General features: G+C 36.5%; 1 protein-coding gene across 1 annotated transcript in view; it reads left to right on the forward strand.

Moving 5' to 3' along the window:
* gas6 (growth arrest-specific 6) overlaps window positions 1-12,223 on the forward strand; it is a 93,577-nt gene that overhangs the window by 20,642 nt on the left and 60,712 nt on the right. The window contains exons 5-8 of the mRNA XM_028800057.2: window positions 4,327-4,449; window positions 5,212-5,331; window positions 5,786-5,911; window positions 7,119-7,240. Of these exons, the coding sequence (XP_028655890.1) occupies window positions 4,327-4,449; window positions 5,212-5,331; window positions 5,786-5,911; window positions 7,119-7,240 (491 nt within the window). The remainder of the gene's footprint in view (window positions 1-4,326; window positions 4,450-5,211; window positions 5,332-5,785; window positions 5,912-7,118; window positions 7,241-12,223) is intronic.

Here is a 12,223-nt window from a genome sequence, read left to right on the forward strand (position 1 = left end):
TGTAGTCAGTATAACTGTCATTTGTCAAGTCTTTATAAAAATTGTTTAAAATGAAATCTTTAGAAGTGTTTTCAAGATAGGAAGATTTTTGTAAAGCTTGTGCTATATTCATAAAACTAAAAATCTTAAGTTAATAAATTAAATGAAATTTTTTAAATTCGGTGATCTTTTTTTACAGATAATTTTAGTCATAACAAGTAAGTTAAATTAAATTAAACCAGCCACAGGGGATGCACAAAACAGTGTTTCTCTTTGTGCCGGTACCAAGCCCAGATAAATGGGGAGGGCTATGGCAGGAAGGGCATCCAGTGTAAAATTTTGACAAATCAATATGCGGACAACAGTACAAATTTCCATACTGGATCGGTTGAGCCCCAGGTTAACAACGACCGCCACCAGTACTGTTAGCCAACAGGGTGCTGGCAGAAATTGGGCTACTGTTGGCCGAAGAAGAAGAGGAGGGGGGAGATGTGTCCGGAGGCAGGAGGAGAGGAGGAAAGTAAAGAGAGTGGAACTGAGGGTAGGAACTTTGAATGTTGGCAGTATGACTGGTAAGGGGATTTGAGTTAGCAGATATGATGGAGAGAAGGAAAGTTGATATATTGTGCGTGCAAGAGACTAAATGGAAGGGGAGTAAGGCCAGGTGGATCGGAGGTGGATTCAAATTGTTCTGTCATGGTGTGGATGGGAGGAGAAATGGGGTAGGAGTTATTCTGAAGGAACAGTATGTAAAGAGTGTCAGGCAGAGTAATGATTATGAAGCTGGAAATTGGAGGTGTGATGATGAATGTTGTTAGTGCATATGCACCACAAGTTGGGTGTGCAATGGTTGAGAAAGAAGATTTTTGGAGTGAGTTGGATGAAGTGATGAACAGTGTACCCAAGGGACAGAAAGTGGTGATTGGGGCAGATTTCAATGGGCATGTTGGTGATGGGAACAGTAGAGACGAAGAGGTGATGGGTAGGTATGGTGTCAAGGAGAGGAATGAAGAAGGTAAGAGGATAGTGGTTTTTGCCAAAAGGATGGACATGGCTGTGTTGAATACGTATTTTAAGAAGAGGGTGGAACATAGGGTTACGTACAAGAGTGGCGGAAGATGCACACAGGTAGATTACATCCTATGCAGAAGAGTTGATCTGAAGGAGATTGAAGACTGCAAAGTGGTGGCAGGGGAAAGTGTAGTTGAGCAGCATAGGATGGTGGTCTGTAGGATGACGTTGGAGATCAAGAAGAGGAAGAGAGTGAGGTCAGAGCCAAGGATCAAGTGGTGGAAGTTGAAAAAGGAAGACTGCAAGGTTGAGTTTAGGGATGAGGTGAGACAGGCACTGGGTGGCAGTGAAGAGTTAACAGACAGCTGGGAAACTACAGCAGATGTAGTAAGGGTGACAGCAAGAAGGGTACTTGCCATGACATCTGGAAAGAGGAAGGAGGAAAAGGAAACCTGGTGGTGGAATGAGGAAATACAGGAGAGTATACAGAGGAAGAGGATGGCAAAGAAGAAGTGGGATAGTCAGAGAGATGCAGAAAATAGATAAGAGTACAAGGAGATAAGGTGCAAGGTGAAGAGAGAGGTGACAAAGGCTAAAGAAAAGGCATATGATGAGTTGTATGAGAGGTTGAACACTAAGGAGGGAGAAAAGGACCTATACCGATTGGATAGACAGAGGCCGAGCTGGGAAAGATGTGCAGCAGGTTAGGGTGATAAAGGATAAAGATGGAAATGTACTCACAAGCGAGGAGAGTGTGTTGAGCAGATGGAAATGTACTCACAAGCGAGGAGAGTGTGTTGAGCAGATGGAAAGAGTACTTTGAGAGGCGAATGAATGAAGAGAATGAGAGAGAGAAGAGGTTGGATGATGTGGAGATAGTGAATCATGAAGTACAACAGATTAGCAAGGAGGAAGTAAGGACAGCTGTGAGGAGGATGAAAAATGAAAAGGCCGTTGGTCCAGATGACATACCTATTGAAGCATGGAGGTGTTTAGGAGAGATGGCAGTGGAGTTTTTAACCAGATTGTTTAATGAAATCTTGGAAAGTGAGAGGATGCCTGAGGAGTGGAGAAGAAGTGTACTGGTGCCGATATTTAAGAATAGGGGGATGTGCAGGACTGCAGTAACTACAGGGGAATAAAATTGATGAGCCACAGCATGAAGTTATGGGAAAGAGTAGTGGAAGCTAGGTTAAGAAATGATTTGATGATTAGTGAGCAGCAGTATGGGTTTCATGCCAAGAAAGAGCACCACAGAATCAATGTGTGCTCTGAGGATGTTGATGGAGAAGTTTAGAGAAGGCCAGAAGCAGTTGCATTGCATTTTTGTGGACCTGGAGAAAGCATATGACAGGGTGCCTCGAGAGGAGCTGTGGTATTGTATGAGAAAGTCAGGAGTGGCAGAGAAGTATGTAAGTAGTTGTAGAGGATATGTACGAGGGAAGTGTGACAGAGGTGAGGTCTATGGTAAGAGTGACGGATGCATTCTAGTTGGAGGTGGGATTACATCAGGGATCGGGATAGACGAGATTAGACAGAAGTCCCCATAGACTATGATGTTTGCTGATGACATTGTTATATGTAGCGATAGTAGGAAAGAGGTTGAGGAGACCCTGGAGAGGTGGAGATATGCTCTAGAGAGGAGAGGAATGAAGGTCAGTAGGAACAAGACAGAATACATGTGTGTAAATGAGAGCGAGGTCAGTGGAATGGTGAGGATGTAGGGAGTAGAGTTGGCGAAGGTGGATGAGTTTAAATACTTGGGATCAACAGTACAGAGTAATGGGGATTGTGGAAGAGAGGTGAAAAAGAGAGTGCAGGCAGGGTGGAATGGGTGGAGAAGAGTGTCAGGAGTAATTTGTGACAGACGGGTATCAGCAAGAGTGAAAGGGAAAGTCTACAGGATGGTAGTGAGACCAGCTATGTTATATGGGTTGGAGACAGTGACACTGACCAGAAAGCAGGAGACAGAGGTATAGGTAGCAGAGTTAAAGATGCTAAGATTTGCACTGGGTGTGACGAGGATGGATAGGATTAGGAATGAGTTCATTAGAGGGTCAGCACAAGTTGGACGGTTGGGAGACAAAGTCAGATACGCGAGATTGTGTTGGTTTGGACATGTGCAGAAGAGAGATGCTGGGTATATTGGGAGAAGGATGCTAAGGATAGAGCTGCCAGGCAAGAGAAAAAGAGGAAGGCCTATGAGGAGGTTTATGGATGTGGTGAGAGAAGACATGCAGGTGATGAGTGTAACAGAACAAGATACAGAGGACGGAAAGATACAGAAGAAGATGATGCACTGTGGCAACCCCTAACGGGAGCAGCCGAAAGAAGAAGAAGAAGATTGTAATATGTAATATTGATGAGCTTTTCTTTTTCTTTTCAAAAGAGTAATTTTTGTGCTCTATTATTTCATTTCAGTTAAACTCCACATCATATGTGTAATATACATGTTTCCTTTTCCTAAACTAAATGGGATCTGAACACATATAGCTAAAGTAAAGTAAAAGTCTACAGGGTTTTATCAGTCCAACAAATACTGCTAATCAAAAAATGTACTGTTTTTGTTCTTCTAATTTAATATCAAGCTATTTCATGGTAGAATTTTCCCCTGGAAATTTTCCCAACTTCCAGCATGTCACTTCACTATATGGAATAAACAACTGTAGGGAGCAGTGAGAGCAGGCAAACTTTAAACTTTTTTGTATGCAAAATGTACATTTTCAATGTAGTCTATCTTTGCAAGTGACTAGAAAGTTTTTGTTGAGGTGACATAACATTTCCATTGCTCAAATGGTGTCATATGTTTTAACAACAGTAACTCATTTGGAAAAAAAAACAAATAAATGCATTTCATTCGTGCATCCATTATGCATATTATGGTAGTTTAAACTAAAAATGCCTTCCTGCTTTAAAAAAATACAGTAGCTGAGTTATTTAAATTTTTTCTGTTCTCCTTATTTAGGATATACATTAAATGCTTGCTCAAAATAAGCAGTTGCAAGAAGTGAAAACTTATCTGCATGCTTTTGATGCTTTGTGTTTGCTAGAACGCTGTCATGCCCTGCATCAGACATATAAAGCTGATTTGAACAAGCAGGTTCTGTAATTTTGCAATTTTTCCTCAAGTGAGTTTACATTTCTTTTATCATTGATTTATGTGAAGTATCCTCTGTTTGTTATTATGCCTTTCCCCGAAACTATAAGTAGTATATTTATAAAAATCTTTCTCAAACCAATTTTCAATATGAGTAGTCCTATCGCTAAAATGTATTGAACAGAACAAATTTTATAATTCAGCCCGTATGAAGAAGAAAACTGTTTCTATCTGTGCAGATATTCCTGACCAGTGCTCTCCATCTCCATGCCATTCACCTGGCACTGCAAGATGTGAAGACAAAAAAGGAGATTTCAAATGTCACTGCTTTAAAGGCTGGAATGGAACCATATGTGATAAAGGTAACAAAGTTTTAGTTTTCTTATATCTGGAATCGACTTTAACACCGGGTGAGCTCAGGTTGATGTTATCATACCCTTGCAGTGTAGTATGCTGAGGATAAACATGGGTGAGTTCTGTTCCAGAGTATTTTTATCATTCAGAACAATGATAATAATAATAGCAGCTCACTACTCAAAACGGGGAGAACCCAGGCTTGAATTCGCAACCTCTTGATTACGAGGTAGCAGTTCTTATTTCTGTACCAAACACTTTGTGTCAATTGATATTTGGGTTAGGTTATTAACTCATTGATGGCAGCATGTGCTGTAAATTGAATGATTTCTTTTTCTTCGGTTATAAATTCCCTTATGTAGAGGCAAATTAATATAAAAATCAAACAAAAAGCAATGTATTTAAAATAGCTCAAAGCCTGTCTTATGAAACTTGAAGCTTGAGGTATCTATCTATCTATCTATCTATCTATCTATCTATCTATCTATCTATCTATCTATCTATCTATCTATCTATCTATCTATCTATCTATCTATCTATCTATCTATCTATCTATCTATCTATCAACTTTTAAATTGTAAATAGTCAGCAGGTAGGTTATGCTTGTTGGCATGTACAGTGTATCTTTGCTTTAAAGGAACTGCAGGACTGATGCTCTTATTATCATTACCATTTGAGACTGTTTAGCATCTCTGCAATCAGGAGAAAACTGTAGGTTAAAGATCTCATATTTAAATCGAGTTCCTGTTTTATTTTGTTATTTTTTTTAGATGTTAATGAGTGTGAAAATGAAAATGGAGGCTGCAACCAGCTCTGTTTGAATAAAATGGGGAGTTACAGATGCTCTTGCTTTTCTGGATATACTCTTGCTGAAAGACATTGGTGTACAGGTAGCAACTTCTTTGTTTATCTCTCCATTTATACATCGCTACATACTTATTTGTTAATGCCAGTTTATTTAGTAAAGGGTTGTGTTAATAGTTTATGTAGTGTTTGGCCAATACAAAAACACTATGTCAAGTTATTGTTTTGTCATGTGCATTTTGTTTTTAATACCATGAACAATCAATTTTATTTCTAAAGACATTTTTATATAGATAACATAGTTCAGCTTTACATGATTCAGTGTTTCCTGTTTCTAGCATGTAAATGGTATATATCATTTTGTAAAAAATGTATTTTTTTTTTACAAATTCTTATTTTGTATATTAAATTATCAACACTGTGAAAATTTATCAAGTTCTGTAGAAAAAGTTAGATGTTGTAACTATTTGAGTGAAAGGCCCCTTTGTCTTTATGCTAAAGATCTCCTCACTCATAACCTTACAATGCTATTGATTCTAGATATTGATGAATGCAAGGAAACTCCAGACATCTGTGGCTCAGCTTCTTGCCAAAATCGTGTTGGTTCTTTTAATTGTCTGTGTCCTGAAGGTTATGTTTATGACAATTTCACAAAAACATGTCTTGGTAAGCATTTTGATATTTTTATAAAAAAATGACTTGTTAGCATGAGACAACTTACTGTTTATCTAATAAAATGATTTCATGATCATTAAAATATGAATAAACTATTTTTTTGTCATAGATCTAGAAAAATTGCTCTGAATTGGTCACACTGAAGATGGTGTACAATGACATTGTCTTACCTTTGTCTGTAATGTCTTTCACAGTGTAATATCACCTGGTCAGTTATGAAATGCTTTATATAAACTCTTACCTGGTGGATTGACTGCATCTTAATTTTTACAAGTAAATAATGGAATGTAGTTGTATATTTAAAAAAACAAGTATATACTGAAAGTAAAACAAATGGCTGGAAATCAGCAAATCCTGATCCCTACAATTAACCTGCACATTTAAGGATTTGTTTACAGTGCGTATAAAAATAACAACAATACCACAGACGTAAAACAATTTGAGTTATGTACAGTGATGAACTGCAGTATATTATCAGCTAGTGAAAGAAGACAGAAGAAATAAACATTTCATTAGTGTGGTATCAGTGGATTAGAAAACCAGTAGATGCCAAATGACTGATATGGTACATGTGTCCCCTTTCTAACTGTAGGGGGTACACATAGATGAATTTGGTGATTAGAAAATTAACATAAAATTAAAAAAAAACACGTCAACATAGCTTTTGATTAAGTATATTAACTGCTTGAAGTATATCAACAAGCTGATGTATGAATCTTTCAAATTCTTTCAATGTTTAAAATTTTTGATTTTTTTTTATTTACACTGTTCTTTTCAAAGCAAGGAAGCAAATCCAGTAGCTTCTGTAAAAATCATTGAAAGAACAATAGAAAATGCACACAAAACACAAAAACATACCCAAAAATAAAATAACACTATGTAATCCCAATATAGTGGGACTTCAGACATATTTGCTTTACCTTTATTTCACTTCTAGATTGTTTCCTCAGGATAGATGTTTATTGATGAGCAATTACTTTATCCCAAGGCATTTTAAGACTTCAAAAGCAATAACTGAAGAATAAGGTTTCTTTAAGATCCATTATTAATGGTTTGATTTTAACAGTATTTTATGGCTCTATATATGTATTGACATTTTGCTACATATCTTATGACGGTGTTTTATGATTCCCCAACATGCTCAGTATTTAGTCTAGATACCTATTTCCTTATTTCTGTGTATGGTTTCTTTCTACAGATGTCAATGAATGTGAGTCCAAAGTGTGTGAAGATACTTGTCTGAATATTCCAGGAAGACATCAGTGCTATTGTGATGGGAGAAAAGGAGTTAAACTCTCTTCAGACTTGAGTAGCTGTGAGGTTGTTTTTTTACCTTATTTTGCCAGTTTAATTCATATTTAGCAAGAAGTACAGTTTAGTAGATGTCTTTGTAAACTTAAAGACCTGGTTATACATAATGCATACTTTACTGTAAAATTTTATAAATGCCAGATATGTAAGTTTCATCCCCCGTGACTGTATGTATTAGTAAAATGATCTGTATTTTAAGCCCACATTGTATAATGTTTAATGTTTCATCTCATAATGAAGTGACTTTATTAGTTTTGACTTTACAGACAAAACTTTTATAGTATAATAAGTGGAGTGAACACAAATCTCTGCATAGCAAACAATTTAAAGCCTTCATACACTGGATTTTACCATATATTTTCTAATTCTGTTGTAAGGGTCATCTTCCTGGCTTTCCCTCACCTATATTATAGATGGTCTGATAGAAATTGCCCATGAGATCTTGTGCTACTTAAAACATGTATGCCTCTTTTGGTTTACTATTTGTAAAATATCTTTATGACAATAGATGATGGGAGTGAGTCAGTGCTAATTCAACTGGATTCTGTTCTATGGTTTTTTTTCCTGCAAAAAGCCACTGGAGATTTTATGTATTCACGCATCATTCAGTTTTTTTAGTTAACATTTCAGATGATTTACCTTCCCCATTGTTTTATATACATGAAATTCCTGTCACAAATTCTGTAAGCATTTATTATTGTTTAGAATATAAACCAAAGCAAGATAACAGTGAAATACAGGAAACATGCGGGCAATTAATTTGGAGGCAGCATTTCATTTGGAGGTGGCATTTAATCTCCTTAGTGTTAGACCTGAGCATCACTTGGGCCATAAAAACAGTGCTAAAATCATTAGTCCTGACCATCACTCGGGCAACCATATAGATGCGTCTCATATAAGCATTAGACCCAAAGATTAATTGGGCTGTAAAAATGGCAACAGTGTTAGTGCAGAGCATTGCTTGGGAAACAATATAGGTGTGTCTTGTATAAGCGACAGGCCTGAGTGTTACCCGGGCAATCATGCAGACATCCTAGCCTCATAATGGCGTCTCGTAAGAAACATTTTTCAGCAGCTCAGGTGTTGGACGCTCTTGACAGTGATATGAGTAGTAATGATGAAATGAATCTGTCTTCACGCAGTGAAATTGAAACGGACAGTGAAATGGAATGTGATTCTAATGAATCCAAAAGTGACACTCGTGTCAATCGCATGTGTGGAGTGTGCTGTTCAAAAGCTCATCGGATGGAAAAACAATCCACAAGGATTGTGACGCTGGACTGTATATTTCACCGTACTTTAAGATATACCACACAAATGACACATTTTTACAGTATATACGGTATTAGCATTATTTTTATTATTATTAGTATTATTTATTATTATTATTTGTATCATGATTATGCATTCTACACTTCTGACTACTTTATTAGTGTTTTGCACATTTTACATTGGAAAGATAAGATTTAATAAATATGTCATTTTTCAAGCCAAAAAATGCAACTCCCTTTTTACGTTTTTAAATAAAAAATGTAATGCTAAGGAGGCTACACTAAGTGTACCTGAAAGACATGAATGTGAATAGGGAAAAAAGCCAAATGACTTTACCTTTTGTGCATAGAATGTTACTGTGGCATACATGGGACTCACCAAATTTGTTTTGAATTGGCCTATTCTCACACTCCAAACTTAACACACGCACAGACCCTTTCCACTTAAGGATTGATTAGTAATGGTGTCTGTTCAGCCTATCACTCCTCAGTACTCCACATTGGGACTCATTAGCTTCAGTATGAACAACACATGGGTGTTCACTGGAAATAACCTAGATGCTAAATGATGAGAATAACCTAGACACATGTAGGCGGCTACACCAAGTGGTGTCTGAATCTTTTTGTTCTCACTATTGGCCTATCAGTTCAGCAACATGATATAGCATCCCTCCTGCTCTACCCTCAAAAACCACAGATAGCCTTATACAGCTTGAGTGGACTTCAGAATAAATTATGTCTTTACCCAATGACAATACTATTTACATTTATTTTCACTTTAAATGTATATGTTGTCATTTTAAAAAAACAAACTTTCCAGGGTTGAACTACCAGTGGGCAGTAAACTGCTTTAGTATTAGTATTTATTAGTGAAAAGAAAAGCAACATATTTCAATCAGCTGAGTACATAAAATAACAAATGAAGCAGAAGCAAGTTTATTTTATAGAAATAGTTTGAAAATTTACATCTGCATATTTCAATGTAGTGGCATGTAGGCTTATAGCAAAACAGTCCGCATTAGTAGTCAGCATACATTCTTGGCATCTTTATACAGTTTTGTTTTATTATGTGTGCATCCCACCTTGCCCTGCTTTGTTCTACCATGCTATGACATGAACAGGTTTCCATATATGATTTAGTACAACACATTTCAATCAGCTGTAAAATAATAAATGAAGTTTTCTGTATAATGAGTTTATAAAAATTATATAAATACTTTCATATTTCATGGAATCTTTGGGCAAATAGCAAGCAGTGTGATGGATGTAGTGTAAAACTGTGCATATGCACTGTCTTGTATGGGTCTGCCTCTGCACTATATTTGTTGCTGTCTCCTTGACCATCTATTGTGTTGCCTTTCACAGTTAGGGGGCAGCTCCTGTCTCATTTGCCTAGAAATTCAATAATGTGCAGACTTGTCTTTTAGCCTATTTGTCATGGAAAGTAATATGAAAATATTGTCAGCAGTGGATTTCTTCTGTTGTCTGGGAAAGGTTCAAATATTCATATCACCACACATCACAGACTACTTTTCCCCGATAATCAAGTGTGATCCGTCTCCAGATAGGGAATAGCATTTAATATTTTTTGTGACTTACATCAGCAGCTTTTCAGAGTTTGATTCCAGAATTATCAAGTTTGCTTAACTTGTCCTGCATAAAAAGGCTAATTAATGGTTATGTTCTGCATGTTATATTTCACCCAGGGTTACTTCAGTAGTGGAGGTTCAGATGCTGTTTTTGTGTCCTATTTTGTGCATTTTTGATTCCTTTGTTTATGTTATTACTGTTTGTCATTTAGTTTCTATACATATATGTATCTTCTTTTATATTCAGTTTGTTTTGAGGGCGGTCCCTAAGATGCAGGGCCACCTGTCCATCACCACAAAGGACTGCCCTCGGCAGTATAAAGGCTAAGGAAAACCTATATTTTCTTGCAGTTCATTGTGAATGTTCTCATGGTGTTGGTGAGTTTTCAGGTGATTATTATTGTGCTTTTATTGTGATTTCATAGATTTATTTGAACCCTCGCTCTGTTTTTTTCACTTCACCTTTGCATCACATATTGGGACATTGTTTGCTTTGGATTGCTTTTTTGTTTCAGGTAATTCCTTGTCCTCTTGTGCTCTTCAGAGTTTTATCAGGTTACAGAGCATTTTCTCTAAAAATATTTTTTTTATTTATAAAGATTCTTCATGGCCTTTTTATTTAATTGTCGGGGTTTGACAGTATTTCCCCCTATAGTGGACATTTTTATTCACTGTTTGAGACTTTTGTGCTTGGGAACTCTCAAGTTCACAGCACTGCTTCTGTTTATAACACATAATGCGCTTCTATACAAAATATGGCAAATGTCCAATATAACAACAAAGCTGTCAGTACTTGAAGTTTATGGCAGCATCACTTTGACATGGGGAAACTACACACGAGAGGCCACATTGTGGATGGTGCAAGCTGCAAATGAAGAGCATAGCCATCAAAGGCAGTTTTCTTCATGTTTTCACAGACACTGCATACCTGGAAATATATGCATATGCCAAAGTAAAGATTTACCTTTCTTTTCTTGTGTATTCCACAAAATCATTATGTGTGTATATGAGTCAATACCTGAGATTTATGTCTATATAATTCAATATGTGTGCCAGCATTTTAGTATAACTACTTAAATCATGTACTTTTATTCCTAAAAGACACTTAATTCATGATCAGATACCATGTTCTATTGGTCCTTTCAAATTGAGAAACAAAGCTCACATTCTTGCATTTGCATACATCATTGGGTCTGCAGTGTATGTGGAAACATTTTAAGTCAGCTGCCTTTCAGTGCAGTGCTCTTAACTTGTGGCTTTCTTTATCCACAGTGAGTCATCCTGTGTTTTCTTCTTTCCCCACATCATATTGAGGCTGGCTGTGAACTTTGGTTTTAGAATTAAGTGAAAACATTATTTTTATGACTTTGTGAGTACCCAAGTACCAATGTCCCATAAATTATCCAGTAATTGGGGAACCCATCACACCCCAGTTATGTATTAAAAAGACAAAACATAGAATTATAATAAATAAAAATTTTATTCTACCAAAAAATTCTCTTCATTAACAAAAACAGGTCAACCTAGTTCAACAGACAAAAAGGAGTTGCCAAGAGAGGCTGTCTTGGCCATGGAAAATGTACTATATAAATAAAATGTATTATTATTTTCCTCAGTAAATACATTCCTGTAAAACAGATCCTCAAGAATAGTGGAAAAGCAGGCCATATACAGTATCTGTAATAATGAACATAGATATTGTAAAAGGAACACTCTCCGCTACAGCATGATCATAGAAAACAGCACATAATAAACCGCCAGAGGCTCTGGGAATCACTCAACTAGTTACTGACAGGTGTCCCAGCCTCTTGGGAACCACCCATAAAACACAAGAAAAGTAAAAGAAAATGCATGAACACAATGTTCATGGAATATGTTGGAATATGACAATTAAAATTCATTCTTATATAAGTTTACTGTATATACTGTTTTTTTGCTAACAAACAACGGGAGCACCTACAGTTTTCAGATTAGCTTAAGATCTTTATTTTTACACATATTTAAAAAAGCAAGTGATTATATGAGATATTTCTTCTTTTAGTGTTGTGTAGTCATATTGAGGAGAGAGACAGGAATTCACATTTGAGTATTGACGTACAATAACAAGATAGGTAAATGTGATCCAAGTGTGT

Source organism: Erpetoichthys calabaricus, chromosome 4 (assembly GCF_900747795.2).
Source record: "Erpetoichthys calabaricus chromosome 4, fErpCal1.3, whole genome shotgun sequence".
NCBI classification, from domain to species: Eukaryota; Metazoa; Chordata; class Cladistia; order Polypteriformes; family Polypteridae; genus Erpetoichthys; species Erpetoichthys calabaricus.